Raw genomic sequence first — 19,958 nt, forward strand, 5'->3', positions numbered from 1 at the left:
AGAGAGGTTAAAATGAACGCTTTAAGAGCTCATAATGTATAAGGTGGCGGAGCAAAGACCACAGTTCAGTATCCCTAACTCCTGCCCCATAACCTTTCCCCCATATCACATGAACTACAGAAGTTTCACAGGCCAAAGGAAAGAAACATTCCATATTAAACAACTTGATAAACAAACATAAAAGGTTTGCAAATTAGTAACTTCAATAGCCATCTAGTTTTGTCCTATTTACTTAATGTCAATATGTAGTGCTTCTGTCACCTGCTTAAAGGAGAAAGACCTGTTTACTCAGATTCCTAATGACTGGACAGATTCAATATTTTATGGTTGCCTGTATGAAGGACATTATGCTAGACACCAAGGACAGAGATTTAAAAGATCTAAGAATGGATTTTATGCAGCCTTAAGTACTACAGATCAAAATATCTTTAGTCCAGAGGTGGCCTAAAATCTGTCTAAATTCATGAGTCATCACATTCTCTATTTCCCTATTATAATCAACTTAACTCACCTTGATTATGTAGATAATTTAAAGTACACATGCACAGATTTCTGAAAGGGATATTCTTCAGTTTTAAGAGGATGGTTAAAGACAGATAAAGGGTTAATTAGCCACATGAAACTACTGAAATTAAAGTGAAATAAAATTTTGAAATCAGTTCTCAGTCACTGTAGCCACCACCATATTAAACAGCACAAATATGGGACAGTTCCTCCATCACAGAAAGCTCAATTTGATAGCAAAGATTTAGACATCCTAAAATGTTAAGTCTCAAACCATGTAATGCAAAGTATCCCAAAAATAAAGGCCTCTGTGGGCAACTATATCCATGAATGTCAAGAATATACCAATAAGAAAGTTCTCATCTTTTAGCAATCATACAAAAATATTTGCGATGATAGGATATACGGGATTTTCTTCAACTCACTCTGGTATGTGGGGGCGGGGAGGATAATTGTTGAAGCTGAGTACGAGTTTATGGGGGTTCATGACACTATTCTCTGTACCTTTTTATATGTTTAAATTTTCCCATAATAAAGGGATTAAATAATACTTTAAGAACCCAAAAACATATTTGGTTAAATCACAAACTCACTCTTCAAATATGCCATTTACAACGACTGACTTCTTGACTCTCCAAAACTCTACTGAGACCACTTTTTAAAAATTAGCAATTAGTTCTTCATAAATCCAATAGCCTTTTCCGAGTTATCATTTTCCTCATCTTGAGCCACTGACTCTTCAGATTCATACCAGATACTTGGCATATCAAACCTTTCTCCTACGTTAGGTTTTTTGTCTTATTCTGTTTTTCTTTTAATTATCCTCTTTTATGTGTATTTTTGAGGTAGCAAGCTACCTCAAAGCCTTTCTGAAACTAAGTATGGTAAAAATCAGAAATTATTCACTTATTTGAAAATATTTAGTGAGCTCCCGCTATATGCCAAGCACTATGCAATGGTGCTTAGAATACAGCAATGAACAATAAATTCATGAACGCTACCTCTGTGGAACTTACAGAACAAATGGAAAACAGAAATTTTAACAGACAAATAATTACAACTGTATTAAAGGCAGCAAGGAGAAGGACAGTGTTGACAGTCTATAAAGAATGGGAAACTAAACTACTCTGAGGAAGTCAGCAAAGGCTTGAAGAAGTTTCTTGAAGCTAAAGGATAAGCTGGAGTTAATCTGACAAAGGGGAAGAGGGAATATATAACAAGATGGAGATTGGTTAAGACTTATAACTTAAAAAAGGTCAGTATGGGGCTTCCCTGGTGGCGCAGTGGTTGAGAGTCTGCCTGCCAATGCAGGGGACATGGGTTCGTGCCCCTGTCTGGGAAGATCCCACATGCCGCGGAGCGGCTAGGCCCGTGAGCCATGGCCGCTGAGCCTGCGCAGTCCGGAGCCTGTGCTCCACAACGGGAGAGGCCACAACAGTGAAAGGCCCGCGTACAGCAAAAAAAAAAAAAGGTCAGTATGGCTGAAACAGAGAGAGATGGTGGGAGATATGCTCAAGAATGGACGGATGGGGAGGAGCCAAAAAATTCAGTGTGAGCAATGTAGATCATTTGGAAAGATCTTATTCTAAGAGTGATTTAAACAAAAGCAAAAAAAAAAACCCAAAAAACTACAAAGGTGGGGATTTTTTTGAGTTTTTACAATTTTTTAAAAATTTTATTGTGATAAACTATACCATAAGATTTACCATTTTAACCATTTTTAAGTGTACTATTCTGTGGCATTAAGCACAGTCAAGATGTTTTTGTTTTTAGTAAGAAGTTACTCTGATTTACATTTTTATAAAGTTCACTCTGATATCAATGTGGAGGATGGATTGGAGGGGAGGTCCAAGAACAGAGGTTGGAAGGTACAAATATAAAGATTTAAATCTACTTTACTGCTCCCTGCTAGACCATAAACAAGAAGAGAACAGAGATTATACCTGATCTGTTAAAAACTACATCTCCCGGGACCTAGCTCTATGCTTGGCACACAGTGGACATCTGTTAAATAGATAAATGACCTGTAAGAGTCTATGATTCTTAGAACAGAAAACTTAAAATGCAAAGATGTGTGTTCTGTACAGCACATGACACCTTAATGATGATTTTTTTTAACTTAAAAAAAAAAAAAAACAAAAACCTGTCTAACAGTAATAGGTAAAGATGAGTTCTAGCAATAAGGTTAGAGATAGGAAGGTAGAATCCAGACTCTGAAAGGGTCTAACTAGGGCAGAAGAGCTTGGACTTCATCTCAAAGAGAAGTCTATGCAGGGTGTCTGGGCAAGGTTTTATGCAATCTCACAATGGCAGGTTGAGATAACAGTAATGCTTATTATCAGTTAACTTAAAAAATCATACAGTATTTGTCCTTTTGTGATTGGCTTATTTCACTTAGCATAACGTCCAAGGTTCATCCATGTTAAAGCATGTGTCAGAATTTTCTTCCTTTTTAAGGCTGAATAAGTTTTCATTGTATGTATACACAGAACCATGTTTTGTCTACCCATTCATCCACGGATGAACACTTGGATTGCTTCTACCTTTTGGCTACTGTGAATAATGCTGCTATAAACATGGATATAAATGAGTTGGTTTTAATTTTATAAAATGTACTTTTAAAAAAGAAGAGGAGGGACTTCCCTGATGGTGCAGTGGTTAAGAATCCGCCTGCCAATGCAGGGGACACGGGTTCGAGCCCTGTTCCAGGAAGATCCCACGTGCCATGGAGCAACTCAGCCCATGCACTACAACTACTGAGCCTGTGCTCTAGAGCCCGCAAGCCACAACTACTGAGCCCGCGTGCCACAACTACTGAAGCCCACGCACCTAGAGCCCGTGCTTTGCAACAAGAGAAGCCCCTGCAATGAGAAGCACGTGCACCACAACGATGAGTAGCTCCCGCTCACTGCAACTAGAGAACGCCCTCACGCAGCAACGGAGACCCAGTGCTGACAAAAATAAATAAAATAAATAAATTTATTTTAAAAAAAGAGAAAAATAAAGAACAGAAACTGAAAACCCTAAGCAATTCTAAATGTCGAAATGTGTTGATTCTCAGAAAATCAGTTAGAAGCTAGAAAGCAAATGCAAAGTGGTACCTGACCTAATAGATTCTATAAAGATCAATTTTAAACTGACAATGGGGAAAGCTGAGAAACAATCTGATTTGTGCCAGAGAACCCCCCCAATGTAGGCACCAAGTACATCTAGAAATAAGGATAAAGGTGGTGCTAAAAATGAAAGGAATGGATGAAAATCTGTTTAAAAGGGAGACTGACACCCTCACATCCCCCCCTCTATTCCACACAGCCAGGTTCCTCTCCCACTTCATCAGAAGATTATAGATTATGCTATGAGAAAGGAAAATAGAGGGTTTCTGGAATGGTGAATACAAGATTCAAGCGAAGTCTGAAGTACAAACTGTATTAAAAACAAAGTAGGGCTTCCCTGGTGGCGCAGTGGTTGAGAGTCCGCCTGCCGATGCAGTGGACACAGGTTTATGCCCCGGTCCGGAAGGATCCCACATGCCACAGAGCGCCTGGGCCCGTGAGCCACAGCCACTGAGCCTGTGCTCCGCAGCGGGAGAGGCCACAACGGTGAGAGGACCGCGTACCGCAAAAAAAAAAAACAAACAAAGTAAATTAAATTCATATACTCTAATGTTATCTTCAAACCCTGTCTCCATTCAGCTCCAAGAAAGCTGGCAACCAATATTATCCTCTCCAGCAGGACACTGGACAACTCTTCTTTAAGAAATGTGACTGGTGGGACTTCCCTGGTGGTGCAGTGGTTAAGAATCCGCCTGCCAATGCAGGGGACATGGGTTCAAGCCCTGGTCTGGGAAGATCCTACATGCCGCAGAGCAACTAAGCCCCTGCGCCACAACTCCTGAGCCTGAGCTCTAGAGCCTGCAAACTACAACTACTGAAGCCTGAGTGCTACAACTACTGAAGCCCATGCGCCTAGAGCCCGTGCTCTGCAACAAGAGAAGCCACCGCAACGAGAAACCTGCGCAACGCAACGAAGAGTAGCCCCTGCTCCCCACAACTAGAGAAAGCCTACGTGCAGCAATGAAGACCCAAAGCAGCCAAAAATTAAAATTAATTAATTTAAAAAAAAAGAAATGTGACTGGCAAAAAGACTTAAAAGAGCTAACATCAGAGACTTCTTCCCCCAAAAAGATCTCAGCCAGACTGTCCTACAGAGAAGCCCAATAAACCCACAAAAGAGCTTAAAATCAAATTTTTAGTGCTCAACTCTTAAACAAAAGGAGACAGTCAAGAATACTAGTTCTTTGAGGACCACATCAAACAAGAAATAGAGAAACTAGAATAAACATAAGTGAAAAGCAATTTACAAAAAACTGAGTATTGAAAAGAAAGCCATATATCTCTTTAATATCCTCAAAATGACAAGAGATACAGCAGAAATTATCACAATGTTGAAAATCAACTATACTTCAATTAAAAAAAATTTTAACGACAAGAGAAGATACTAGAATCAAAAAGATGTTATAGACAGAAACAATCAGAAAACAAAGAACTCTTTGAAATTAAAACGATAGCAGAAATAAAATGTAATAGGGTAAAAGAAAGTTGAGAAAATTTTTTAAGAATTAAAACAGAAACAAATAAATGAAAAAGGGGCAAGATAAGATACAACTAGAGGATCAATCCAGGAGGTCTAATAAGAATTCCAGAGAGAATTGAAAATGGAGAGGTGAATATCATACTAGTTAAGTCAAGAAAATTTCCTGAAAATAAACAACCTAAGTTTCCAGTTTGAAAATATTTATACCTATTACTCAGCACATAAAATGAAAATAAACACATCATTATGAAAGATCAAAATACCAAGAGTCATAAATGGCAATACTAGACTCTACAAGGTAATATTATGTCTTCAAATTTCTGAAGGAAGAATACATCCAACCCAAATTTCTAAACTCCACCAAACTTCAGTGTAAAGGTTGTACAAACACATTTTCAGACATACAAGGTCTCAAAAAACTTCCTCCCATGTTCCCTTTATTAGGAAGCTACTTACTGGTGGATACATTCAACGTAATGAGTAAAACAAAGAAGAAAAAAGTAATCTGAGAAACAAGGGATCCATCCAACACAAGAGAGAAGGAAACCCTCAAAATGAAAGTAAAGGAGATCACACATTGACAGTTGTACATAAGTTCTGGAGGGTAACTATTATACAATAGTTACCCTCAAGGTCAGAAGGTTCTGGGAGAGATGTCCCAGGCAAACCTGATGCATTCAAATAACTGAGATCTACACTACTGGTAAAGAGTTTGGGGATAATTAAGAAAAAAGCAAGTCAAATAGTGACACAAAGGAAAACAAAAAAAATATATGGAATATAGTACAATAAATCAGTATACTACACAGCTCAGCTGTGAATACCATTACCTAATAACAATAATGTGAAGATTAAATACTGATCTAACCAAAATGTATAATATCTATATTTAGAGGATGGGGAAAACAACACTGCTAGGTTAGTACTGCATATCAGAAATGAAAAGAATTTAGAAAGGTTAAATAAACTGTCCAAGATCACACTGTAAACACGGGGTTCAAGATTAGAACCAAAGTATAACTGTCTCTAGAGCTGTCTTTATCAGTATATATTGCCTCCCTAAGAAGAAAAAACTTAACTACAATAGTAAGGGAATAGATTTGAGAATTTCAGAACAGGGAAGTTTAATACTAAAAATTACAAAACATGTTCTCCTGGAGATCTCTTAGAATGAAGTAACTTAAGAGTGGTCCAGGGCTTCCCTGGTGGCACAGCGGTTGAGAGTCCGCCTGCTGATGCAGGGGACACGGGTTCGTGCCCCGGTCCGGGAAGATCCCACATGCCGCAGAGCGGCTGGGCCCGTGAGCCATGGCCGCTGAGCCTGCGCATCCTGGAGCCTGTGCTCTGCAACGGGAGAGGCCACACTACAGTGAGAGGCCTTCGTATCGCAAAAAACAAACAAAAAAGAGTGGTCCAGTTTAACTGTTACAGACAAGAACAGCCTAAGGAGATCTAACAACTAAATCAAATGTAGTATCCTAGATGGGATCCTGGAACAGAAAAAAGACATTAGGAAAAAAACTAAAGAAATCGAAATAAAATATGGACTTTGGTTAATAATAATGTATCAATAATGGTACATTAGTTGTGAAAAATGTACACATGAGCTGTTAATTACAGAGGAAACTGGTGTAGAGTATACAGGAATTCCGTATTATCTCTGCAATTTTTCTGTATATCTAAAACTATTCTAAATGAAAAAAATTGTATTTAGAAACAAAACAACAGAATGGGAAAGTGCTCTAAGTACTAATGTGAAAACATCTCTAGGAATTATTAAGTGAAAAAAAGCAAGATGCAGAGTAAAATCTGATACCTCGTACGTAAGGAAGAATAAAAATTGTATTCATATTTGCTTGTGTCTGCATAAAGAAATCCCAGAATATACATAATAGTATATATATATAATTACTAATAGAGGAGGGGGTGGGGAACGAGGTCACAGGAACAGGGGTAGCAGTAAGTTTTCTGAAAGTATATCTTTTTACATAATTTTGATTTGTGAACTATGTGATTGTGTTAACTGTTAAAAATAAAGTTAGAGGGAAAAAATAGCAATCCAGTTTAAAGCCCTAAGAGAAATGGATTGGGTGACTTCTTCAAGTCTCCTCCAACTTTGGAATGCTCTAATTCAAGAATTTCAACTAGAAGATCCTTAAACTTTTAGTCAGTCATATTTATAATGTATCAATACCTTCCCTGAAACTCCATGCTCCCCTGTCACTTCTCTGTATCTTTTAACTGTACTTTTCAAAGCAGCTGCACTCATTGCACTATATTGTATTAGGTATTATATGTTTCTTCCATGATGAAATGTGTATTTCTTAAGAGTAGTCTCTATCAAACTGTTGATAATTGACAGAGGAGCAGTTTTCAGTAAACATGTGCCAGGCACTCTTCTAAATGCTTTACATTTATTAACTAATTTAATCTTCACAATAACGCTATATGATAGGTCCTATTATCTTTATTTTATAGATAAGGAAGTTAAAGCATAAAGAAGTTAATAATCTGCCCAAGGTCAGTGAGCAGGGCTAAAATATAAAACCCAGACTCTGTGCTCGTAATCACTAGCTGTACTGATTAGTTTTAAGACTTCAAAACAAGATATGGAGAAAACTCCTTTTGACTGTTCTAAATGCAATATGGCGACTTCCCTGGTGGTCCAGTGGTTAAGAATCCACCTTCCAATGCCGGGGACGTGGGTTCGAACCCCGGTTGGGGAACTAAGATCCCAGCGGCAACTAAGCCCATGCACCACAATGAAGAGCCCAAGCACCGCAACTAACCCAACGCAGCCAAAAATAATAAATAAATGTTAAAAAAATAAATAAATGCAATATGAAGCTACAAGATACAAATGGCTTAATATCATCTAGAAACTAGCAGATCTCAAAATGCATCCCACCAACTCCCAGGATCCCCAGGACCCTTTGGCTGGGCCACTACTCTCCTGAGGGTCAAAACCACTTTCATAATATCAAGATGTTATTTGGCTTTTTCCACTTTTGTTCTCTCATGAGTGTATAGTGGAGTTTCCAGAGTCTATGTGATGTGTGATATTACAAGAGACTGAATGCAGAAGCAGCTGTGAGAAGCAGATGACTTTTAATACATCAGACATTACAGAGATTTGCAAATATGTAAAACAATGCCACTCCCTCACTAAATTATTGTTTGAAAAATAGTTCTCTTTCACTAAAATTATGTCAACATGTAATGGATTTAACACTACTCTTTTTAAATGAATTAAATATTAAACAATTTTCTCAGTTAACTTTTAACACAGTAAATAGTGATATAAACCACATAAACAGCTCTTTAGAAGCCTCAACAATTTGTAAGAGCATCTTGAGAGGCTCTTGAGAAGAAAAAGTTTAAGATCACTGATCTAGCCAATCTAAACTGTTCAGTGTTCCTAGTCTCTGACATTAAGACACTTTTTCCCAACACAGCATGTTATAATTCAAAAGAACTGATGTAAAAAAGGTAATAAAAAGTGAAAAAATAAGTAGTACCAGGCCAGGTATGTGTTTCTTTTTGAAATTACATTTCCTAATTTGTACTCATAACATTTGTTTGTAAGTATTACCTTCTACTCTAAACCATTCCTAAAATTGCCTCTGTATTTCAAGACAATAGCCAAAAGTGGTAACAAAAGAGGTTGCTCAAAGAAACTTCAGGTTCAAGCTGTGTATTTCAACATTTCTTTATTAAACCATGTATACTACTAAAATATAAAGAAACTGTTAAGAATTTACACGAAGATTACCAAGACTGATATCATTAATTCAATATGAGGCTTCATATACTGAAACACTTCATCTTCATTATAGAATACAGAACCTTATTTTTTTTGGCTGTGTCATGCAGCATGCAGGATCTTATTTCCCCAACCAGGGATCGAACCGGTACCCACTGCAGTGGAACCATGGAGTCATAACCACTGGACCGCCAGGGAGGTCCCAGAACCTTGTTTTTGAAAAGCTAAATAAAAAAGTCTACCTAACTTGAAATCTGTTCCATGAACATGTCTTTAATAATCATTTGACATACTTTTAGGTGTTATACTAATAGCAAATAATTTAACAATAACTTTAACAAAACTAATTTTGTTCAACTCAAAAAAAAAAGTATAAGATTCTGGTCAGTTGTTTTTTTGGTTTTTTTTAGTTACACCGTAAAGGTTATATATAAATTATTGGAATCCCTGCTCTCGAGCATCTGGAGTATCCCTATATACAATCAAATAATGTAAGTATAAAATGTTATTGTTGGGAATTCCCTGGCAGTCCAGTGGTTAGTACTCAGTGCTTTCACTGCCGGGGCCCAGGTTCGATCCCTAGTGAGGGAACTAAGATCCCAAAAGCTGCATGTGGGGCCAATAAAAAGAGTTATTGTTAAACTATTAAATGTGCAAGGAAAAAATGTAGACTTCACCGTAACAAAGATGACTACTAGCTTTGGTTACTATTAGATTCAACCATCATTCATTCTGAGTATCCACTACAAGCCTGGCACTATTCTAGACACTGGGGATACAATGAACAAAAAAATTAATAATTTTTAATCTTCATGGGACCTGCATTCTGCTGTGGGAAACAGACAAAAATAAACACAAGTAAGAATTAGAAATGTGGTCAATGCCATTAAGGAAACAAACAAGGCTTTGCCACAGATTAGTCTTTGGAAGCTGAATTGTAGAATTCTAAAACCTAAAAATAAAAAATTCATTAAGAGTTAAATCAAGATGACATGGACTGGGCTTCCCTGGTGGCACAGTGGTTAAGAATCCGCCTGCCAATGCAAGGCACACGGGTTCAAGCCCTGGTCCGGGAAGATCCCACATGCCAAAGGGCAACAAAGCCCATGCGCCACAACTACTGAGCCTGTGCTCTACAGCCCATGAGCCACAACTACTGAAGCCCGCGTGCCTAGAGCCGGTGCTCCGCATCAAGAGAAGACACTGCAATGAGAAGCCTGCACACCACAATGAAGAGTAGCCCCTGCTCGCCGCAACTAGAGAAAGCCCGCGCACAGCAACAAAGACCCAACTCAGCCAAAAATAAAGAAAAAAAGAAAAAAAGATGACATTGACTCTACAGACCTTTGCTAATGCATAAGAAAACTACAGACACTGCCTGTGAAAACAGAGATCCGTCTTTCCAAAGCTACTGGATGGTATTACTTAGCAATGCAGTAGCCTCAAAAGATAATTAAGCTCACAGTTCCAGAGTTAAAAAGCATGTAAACACAATACTAAAAAAAAGTGAGGAGCCTAAGGAGACGGGACAACCAAATGTAGTGTGGTATCCTGAACTGAATGCTGAAACAGAAAAAGATAAAACTTACGGAAATCTGGATAAACTATAGACTTTAGTTAATAATGTATCAATATTATTTCATTAATGGTAACAAATGTACCTTACTAATATGTTAATAATATGGGATATTGGGTGGGGCTATATGGGAAACCTCTGAATGATCTTCTTAATTTTTCTGTAAATCTAAAACTGTTCTAAAAAATCAAGTCTACTTAAAAAAAAATCTAAGATGGCTTCAGGAATTATGGTGGAAGGAAGGGAGTTAGTAAAGACTTGAAGAAACTAAGAAATGAGAAGCCATAAAACTCTGCAATGTGAATTAGAATATAAATACCCAAGAAATTCAAAGGAAACCTGCAGATACTTAAATTATGATTTCTATTCATACTAAAAACTTCCTAGGACAGAGATTAATGGATTTTTCATGCAAACTAAATAGCTCTGCATCACAATGTAAGGCAGGCATTAACATCCCTGAGTGCACAATAAGCACTTTAGATCCTATTTATCAATAATGACTAATAGGCTGTATTTTATGTATGTCACTGTCCTGAAATTGTCATAAAATACCTGGGCAGGGATCAATCTCATAGGTGTTACTAAGTCACTTGAAGAAACAAGTTTATATCTGTATAGCAAAAAAAAGCAAAGAGGAGACTTGGTAAGAGGGCAGGGAGAAAAGATTATGTATGAAAGGAGAAAAACAATTTATCAGGTCTAACTGGAAGCAATTTTGCAACTATTATTAACCTACTTTAACGCCACACAAATTAGTATAAATAGTTCAGAGCAGTAATAAGAGCTCTGAATTTATATCAGTTATCTTCTTTCCAATCAAAAGCAATAAATGTCTTCTATAGCCTAACCTAAAACACCTATCATGTAACTCAATGTCTGATGACTCGGGAGGAACTAATCTCTCAATGTCTCAATTTTAAAGATAGGAAAAGTGTGAAAAAAATAATGGAGGATGATAATCTCTAAACTACAGAGTGTGAAGTTTGCATAATACAGCATAAAATCGGAATTACCACAAGAAGTAATTTTTAGAGACAACCATCAGAAAATTAGAACCTTATACCCAACACAAAGTACAATGACAGCAGGAGCCTGACCAAGTAAATGAGATAATAATTTCACTCATCAGATACTATGGAATATTAACCATAAAAGAATCATTTAGCCAAAATGGTATTACATATTCGAATCGAATTTAGATAACTGGATGATGAATCTATCCCTTCTCTACTCTGTTACTCCCTATCCCCAAAGGAAACCCTACAAAACAAAGATGTTCGTTATTCTAAAGCCTTCTCTCCCTAAGGAATCCTGAATATATAATCGGAAAATACTCAAGAAGAAATGGAATTAACATTTCTCCAGTAATTCCTGTTTGCACCGCCGTGAGGAGAATCAGACACTGCGCTTCGTGTTGAAGCAGAAAAAGGAGAGGTGAGATGTGAAAAATTCCAAGTAAAACGATCATGACATAGCATCTGGCAGAGATTGGAAAAGCATGAACACAGCCAAAAGAATCGCCAGGGATGAAAGTCAAGAGAAGAAAACGAGGTTTTCCAACAGGCCACAGCCTAACCCAAGGGGCAAAAACCGCTACTGCCGCCGCCACTCCCTCACTCCCCAACCATTCCATCAAGTCGCCTCCAATTCAGATATGTATCCTCTATAACCCAGACCCATTCCCCACCTAGGTGAAAACAATCCAAGAATTTCCTAGGACTCCCCCCCCCCACTTCCATAAGATCCGCGCTTCTCGGGGCCAAGCCTCTGGGGAAAACAACGCCCAGATCCCACCCTCCCGGCGCAAGGTTGAAGAAGGCCGGTTCCCCGGAGTGGGGCTTCCCAGGTGGGCCTCATCGAGCTGAGCAACTGGGATCAGAGCAAGGAACAAGGGTGGGGCTCAAGGAAGGGAGCTGGCGTCGGTGAGACGACGAAGACCGGAGGAAGAAAGGGATGGACAGGAGGCTGGGGCTGGGCGGGGTGAGGAGTGGGGAGGGCAGATCCACGGGAGAGGGCCGGGCGGCGGGGAAAGGAGAGGGCGGAGTGGGGGGCGGAAGGGTCAGAATCCGATCGACGGATCATGGCGAAGAGGAATGCGTGGCTAACAGGGGTCGGCAAACAGGCTCAAGGGCTAGGGGGTGGAAGGAAGCGCGACCGCGAGGTCCGCAGGGAGCCTCCGCGGACGGAAGGGCCGCACTGGGGGCGGTGCGGGGAAGCCACTGCCAGCTGCCAGAAGTGGGGGAGCCGCGCACTCACCGCTCTGCTCCCCGAGGAACACCAGCTTGAATTTCCTCAGCGGATTCCCGAAGTCTCCGCCCGCGGACATGATGGAGCCGGAGGAGCTGCCGCCGCCTCTGCCCAGAGACCTCCCAGACCGACGCCGCTCCAACCGGTTCACGGGGAGGCTAGAGGAAGGGTCGGCGCCGAGCTCTCTCGGCCCCTGCAGGGCCCGGCAGCGGAGCAAGGCTGGAGAACAAGGCTCCTCTCACAGACAGGCAGCCGTCGCCGCCGCCTCTCCTCGGAGTCGCCTAGCACCGAGCGAGGCCCGCGGCTGGGAAAGGAAGGAGGGCGGTGTCGGAAGCAGCCAGGGGTGTGCTCGGGGGTCCCGAGGCTAGAGCTGTTCCCCTCTCAGCACCGTGCACCGAGACTGAGGCGAGGGTGGCGGAGCCGGAGCCGCAGACGCGTCTGGGACCTCTCACACGCAGCGTTCCAGCTCCACAGCTGCCGCCACCGCAGCCCAACCTGCTGAGTGCGCGAGCCTGTGGCGCGGCGCGGCGCGGGGCGAGCCCGTGCGCGAGCCTGCCGCCCAGCCAGACACGGCGTGAGTGCGTGCGTGCGTGCGCGCGCGCGCGTGCGCGCCACAGCCAGCGCCTTCCTGGTTTAGCCTGCTTTCCCGGCTCCGCCCAGGCAGAGGAGACGTGGGGAGGTTAGGTTTCCCCTCGCGTCGGGAGAAGCCGGGAGATGGTGGGGTGGAGCCTGGGGGAGCTGACGGGGTAGAATAAGGAGCACTTATGTCACTTACGGGCTGAGCCAATTGGAAGAGGTTAAGGGCGGGCAGAGATGTCGAGTGAGGTGGCAGCGCCAGAGCGCGCGCGCTGCCCTCCTGCGGTGGAAAGCGTCTCACCGTGGCGGCCATGCGAAGTGTGACGCGTCACAACCTGAGGGGAAGGGAGGGCGTTGGGGCGGAGACGGGGCCAGAATGGAGGCGGAATTGACCCCAAGTGTGGGTGAAGTCGGAAAGCCCTAAGGTGTACAGAAGGTTCCTCTTTCCTGAGCCCTCAGCTCTGCCTCACAGTCCTCAGATACGCCCTTCACCTCTGCACCCACCTTCTCCATCTTCTTTCTTATAATTCCTCAGACGATACCCTACTAGGTACTGTTGCTCCCAGGAGTTTCGTAACAGAAGCAGGGCCTCCACATTTTTGTAGACAAGAAAGCTGAAGGTCACAGGAAGGAAATGATTTACAAAATCCGCAGAGCCATAAAGTGGAACCCAGGTTTTGTCTTTTCCCCCAATTGAACCTCCACAACCTCCTCGTTGATTAGCCCATCCACTTCCCTAGCTTGACCTGCTTTGGTCTTCTCTTACCAACATTTGTTCCTCAGATATGGACAGTTCTAAGTGACCCCCACCTTCTACTGTGATAGAAAAGGAGTTAGATGTCAGGTAAACTAAACCCTTCATTTCACAGGTGGTGAAACTGAGGCCCAGGTAGGAAAATGGGGTTGCAAAAAGGTCACACAACAAATTAGAGGTAGAGCATGGCCCTGATGTGGGGAAGTGGACATTGAAAGATCACCTGGGGACTTCCCTGGTGGTGTAGTGGTTAAGAATCTGCCTGCCAATGTAGGGGACACGGGTTCGAGCCCTGGTCTGGGAAGATCTCACATGCCGCAGAGCAACTAAGCTCATGTGCCACAACTACTGAGCCTGTGCTCTAGAGCCTGTGAGCCACAACTACTGAAGCCCATGTGCCATAACTACTGAAGCCTGCGCACCTGGAGCCTGTGCTCCACAACAAAGAGAAGCCACCAAAATGAGAAGCCCACGCACTGCAACGAAGAGTATCCCCTGCTCGCCACGATTAGAGAAAGCCCACGTGCAGCAACGAAGACCCAATGCAGCCAAAAATAAATAAATAAATATATTTTAAAATAAAATAAAAAGATCACCTTTCTACAAATGTAGAAAACAAACATGGTTTATGGGAGGGGAGGATTAAATGGTTAGATTGGGATTGGCATATACAGACTACTATGTATAAAATAGATAACTAATAAGAACCTATTATATAGCACAGGGAACTCTACTCAATACTCTGTAATGACCTATATGAGAAAAGAATCTAAAAAAGTGGATATATGTATATGTATAACTGATTCACTTTGCTGTACAGCAGAAACTAACACAACATTGTAACTCAACTATACTCCAATAAAAACTAATTTAAAAAAAAGATCACCCATTCCTTCTAAAGCAGGGCTTCTGAATCTACTGTGGGTGAGCCTCCCTTAAATCAGACATCTGCAGCATGTGTATCTTTCTGTGGAGAGAATCCATAGCTTTCATCAGATTTTCAACCCAGTTCATGACCCAAAAAATGAAGGTTAATGTCACACTCAAGAGGAGCTCAGGAATACATGACAACTAGGTGTAATGTGGATATAACTAACATAACTAAACTGGTAAGTTTAAAGGTGAATGGGATCCTGGAACAGAAAAAGGACATTAGGCAAAAACTAAGGAAATCTGAATAAATATGGACTTTAGTTAATTACAATGTATCAATATTGGTACATTAATTGTAACAAATGTATCGTACTAATGTAAGATATTAATAGAGGAAACTGGGGATGGGGAGAAGTATATGTGGACTTTCTGTACTGTCTGCTCAATTTTTCTGTAAATCTAAAACTTTTAAAAAATAAGATCTATTAATAAAAGATAAATAAAGGTTAAGAATTATCAAATTAGAGAATTTGTAACCCACACCTTACCATACTTCAGCCACAACTCACCATACGATAGGACAGCATTCGAAAAAGTAATCCTTGGCCTTGAAAAGGACACTTTTAAAAACTGGTATCAAAAATAGTTCCAAGTTAATAATAAAAAATAAGTCCTTAAAATTGTGTATAGAGCCTTACCATTCACAAAACACACTTATGTACATTTTCTCATTATTTGAGGGTTATTGTTTACTTAGCTGTAGAAATGGCAGGATCAAACAAGTGCCTTCTCAAACCCAAGGATGAATTGCTGAATGAACTAGAATAAATTAAGGGGAGGAAAAGAGATTCTTAAATTTTCATTTATTCTGGCCTATCAAGACAACAGCTATACCCCCAAATCTACTTCTCTATTAAAATTTACTAACTTCTAGTTCCTCTCAGCCAAGCAGCAGAAAGATTTTAGATCATGCATCTAAAATGAAACAGTAGAAACCTGAGTTGTGACATGGATGTTTGATTTTTTCTTTTTTAATACTTGATTTTAAAAGTAGCTTGTCAGGTCTGATAAGGCTCACCCCACCAGTAACACAAAACCCTAGTACACACAAAAAGCAGCCAATACCAAGGCAATATTTAAGAAGAAAAGCTCTGCAGACAAAAATGAGTGGCTATTTTTTCTTTCTGATGGGTACCAGGTTTTCATTATGTTTCCTGAAATAGCCTTTAAAGTAACATCTGAGGATTGGAACTATAATTACTTTGTACTTCCTCCAGAACTTTATGAACCAATTCTTCCCTGCTGCTTTGGTCTCTGTAATCACCTAGGTAGGTGAGGCTATTCCTATCATTTTGAAGAGCGATATGATATAATCCACCTCTTACCTCAGACGTTTTTAATGTTTTAACTTAGCATTTTGCGTTGACACATATAATGCCTTATTCTCCTCTGAAGCCAAAATCATATTTATCAAGTGCTCTGTGTAAGTCATATGTTTTATCTTTAGAGATCTTATGGTCAAAAGTTACATATGTGCTATGGGGTTCATCAAACGGAGAAATTACTTGGGAGAAGGAGGAATTAAAGAGGCCTTTTTCAAGGGTGCTTTCACCAGCACTTCCACTTGAATGATTTCTCTTAATCTTGAACACGTGCACCTCCCTCCCTCGTCCCCATTCCTACTCATTCTTTAGGTATCATCTTTTAAAAGTCCTCAAAAAGACCTCTCTGTCTGCTCGAATTCCAACAGAGTGTAACTACTCCTGCCTGTCCTCCCATTGTACCCTATTCTTCCCCATCACTTAATTGTTTTTGTTAATTGTCAGTCTTCCCCACCTGACTATAAGCTTCATGAGGTCAAAACTCATGTCTTGTATTCCCAGCACTTGCAGAGTGCTTGCTCCACAGCAAGCATGCAACAGATATTTGCTGAATAAATGAAATAAATGAGAGAGATTATTTTTAGTTTTCTTCAAAAGGTGAATGGGATTTGGGCATGTGGAGATGGAAGGGCAAGAGCGTTTTGGAGAAAGAGAACATCACTTAAAATCATGTGATGTAAATTGATACTGCATTCCTTTACGACACTTATGAAAAAGATGCCCAGATCAGATCTCATAACCAAAAACTGGGGACAATGGGAGAGGACAGCTTTGGCAGCTCCAAAGGGAAAGTACCTAGAGCTGTTTTTCTGATCAGTTTAAAAGGGATTGTTGGGGCTTCCCTGGTGGCGCAGTGGTTAAGAGTCCGCCTGCCGATGCAGGGGACATGGGTTCGTGCCCCAGTCCGGGAAGATCCCACATGCCGCGGAGCGGCTGGGCCCATGAGCCATGGCCGCTGAGCCTGTGCGTCCGGAGCCTGTGCTCCGCAACGGGAGAGGCCACAACAGTGAGAGGCCCGCATACCTCAAAAAAAAAAAAAAAAAAAGGGATTGTTAATTTGAAGCCCATGAGTATGAGCAGGAATCTAGCACACAGAAATTGTAATATAATTACAGCTTGACTTTCTGCCCCAGAGACAAAAAACTTCTTGAGGGAGGACTGAGATTTCATCTTACTCCCTGATGACAGACAGTATTTGTTGCCTATCCAACAACAAACACACGCACACACACATTTCCACAATATATATTGGAAATGACAGATACTTTTCCAGCTTCCCTTCAGCTAAGCTATAGGCACCTAACTTGATCTGAGCCAGTGGGATACAAAGGAAATGTGCCAGAGACTTCTGAGATAAATTTTCTTCCTTGATGAGAACAGATAGATGAGGAAAAACTGCCATTTTTCTGCCATTGGATATGGTTATATAAGGACATGATATCTAGGGCAAAGACATCTTGTGAACATTAATATATAATCCTGAAGAAAAAAGCCAACCACTGATGATGGCTAAGCAAAAAGCTAAAAGGCATCATTGGGCCACTGTACCAACCTTGGAACTGGACTTCCTCTGGATTTTTTTTAGCAAAATAATAAATGTCTTTATATGTATTAATGTCTTCATAATATGTCTTTGTCATTGTTACTTGCAGCTGAAAGGATCTGACATTCTCATCTTTAGATCCCTTAAAACACCTCACACAACTCCTTGAACATTAGGCACTCAATACTGTGTGTGTGTGCTTGTGTGTGTGTGTGTATGTATACATACATGTGTGTATGTGTGTATATATATATATGTGTATATATATATAAAATACAGTAGTGGTTACCAAACTGTAATGTCTTTTTCTGTTTACTACCCCCTAAAAAGGATTTATTACTCTTGGAGAGGCAGGAAATCAATAAAAGGAGAAAAACTGCGCAGGTAAAAGGACTGAAATCATATTGCTCATATTTGAAACAAATAATAGATCTGGCAGGAATTCAAATTCCATCAAATGTGAAGCCCTTCTAACCTACTCCACAAGTTATTAGAATCATTGCTACTAAAAATAATAGTGGGTCAATATACAAAGCATAAAAATGACAAATGCCCAATAATTCAAGGTGACCAGTTAAATAAGCACAATTAACACAAGGTATGTTTAAGCAAGTCTCATTTCAAAAGGACTACAATTAAAAAAAAAAAAGACATAGGAGGCCTCATGTCAAAACCTGTTTTCCAAATACCTTGACCTTCAAGGATGTGCCATGGTAGAAGTATAAATGTTATTCAGTCAAGGTGGAGGAGAAGGCAGTTAGAACTTCAATGGAATTGTTCTACCTATGATTATGGCCAATTTATAAGCTATGTTACAAGATATTTTTGCTGCAGAGTGATCTACAAAATCTATTTTTGATAATTCCATTTTGTTCCATTCATGTGAATCATGGTCCTTATGAATAATGTGATTTCTCAGAGCCTTAGATGTAAGGTGTTACTTCTAGGTTTTGAAATTGCAGTGGGAGAAGAGGTTGCTTCTTTTTTTATCTTTTTTTTTTTTTTTTTTCAGTACGCGGGCCTCTCACTGTTGTGGCCTCTCCCGTTGCGGAGCACAGGCTCCGGACGCGCAGGCTCAGTGGCCATGGCTCACGGGCCTAGCCGCTCCGCAGCACGCGGTATCTTCCCGGACCAGGGCACAAACCCGTGTCCCCTGCATTGGCAGGTGGACTCTCAACCACTGCGCCACCAGGGAAGCCCCACAGAAGCCCCGAGGTTGCTTCTTTTTATGTAGGTCCAGAATGTGTAATATCTGACACATTGCTGGAACTCTCCTCTCCCCACACTCTAACCCCCACAAATAGTAAAGTCCCCTCTAAGATGTGCCGGAGAATGAATCACTCCACTTGCTACTAAGAGATAATCTCTCTCACAACAGAAGAGAACAACTGCTTCTACTGCTGTTTATGTAAAGAACAGAGCATCTTAGGAAAGAAAAATGAGACCAATACTGTTTGCACTGAAATGCCAACAGACTGTACAGCCAAATTGTAACTTGCCTAAGATGCTAAGAGAAACCATCTATTAGTGAACATTTCTTCAGATTTTTGAATTTTAAATAAAAATCAAAAGGTATCGAAATCATTATGGTAGCTTATAGCTGAAACTATCCAGTGAGATAATAAGCTGCAACACCATTCAGAAAAATTGAACAAACTTCCAGTTTTAGGATGGTAGATTAAAGGAGTTTCTGCCTCCTTCCTTTTCTGAAATTGTTCCAAAACAAGAAGAAAAAGTAAAAACGCAAACTCTGGCTGTGACATCTCTAACCCAGACCCATAATATTTTAAGTTGGGAGACAAAGAAAGAGCAATGGTAACTGACTAAACAGGATAGAAAGTGCTTACTGAAAGGGAAAGCAACAAGAAGCAAGTCAATCAGCCAAGCTGAACCCCAGAAAGGATCAGGAATGTGAAATACCAGGTACCACAGAAGGTAGGGAAGAGAAACGGGGCCCAAAACAAGGGAATTGTATCAAAGACGATATAAACAGTAGTTATAAACCTATCCCCATCTAGGGAGGAATGGCACATAAGAGGCTCTAGGCTCATAAACCAGGCATAGTAGACTACTAGGGTGAGGTGCTGTCAGGAGATATGGGGATTGATAACCAATGGTCTCTCTCCAAGCACCTTTCATAATAC

General features: G+C 40.6%; 1 protein-coding gene and 1 pseudogene across 5 annotated transcripts in view; both read right to left on the bottom strand.

Moving 5' to 3' along the window:
• Positions 1 to 12,784, bottom strand: part of LOC149748736 (zeta-crystallin pseudogene) — a 32,527-nt pseudogene extending 19,743 nt beyond the window's left edge. Inside the window, exon 1 of the transcript XR_016393834.1 lies at positions 12,696 to 12,784. The product of XR_016393834.1 is annotated as a zeta-crystallin pseudogene (transcript). The remainder of the gene's footprint in view (positions 1 to 12,695) is intronic.
• RAB6A (RAB6A, member RAS oncogene family) overlaps positions 1 to 12,804 on the bottom strand; it is a 73,613-nt gene extending 60,809 nt beyond the window's left edge. For all 4 annotated transcript variants that reach the window (XM_022593776.3, XM_022593777.3, XM_089915301.1 and 1 more), the window contains exon 1: positions 12,696 to 12,804. In XM_022593776.3, coding sequence (XP_022449484.1) covers positions 12,696 to 12,765 — 70 coding nt within the window. In that variant the 5' untranslated portion in view covers positions 12,766 to 12,804. The remainder of the gene's footprint in view (positions 1 to 12,695) is intronic.
• Positions 12,805 to 19,958: the final 7,154 nt, after the last annotated feature.

This window comes from Delphinapterus leucas, chromosome 7, assembly GCF_059928025.1.
Source record: "Delphinapterus leucas isolate spDelLeu-1000000601 "Yukka" chromosome 7, BTC_Dleu_Yukka2, whole genome shotgun sequence".
NCBI classification, from domain to species: domain Eukaryota; kingdom Metazoa; phylum Chordata; class Mammalia; order Artiodactyla; family Monodontidae; genus Delphinapterus; species Delphinapterus leucas.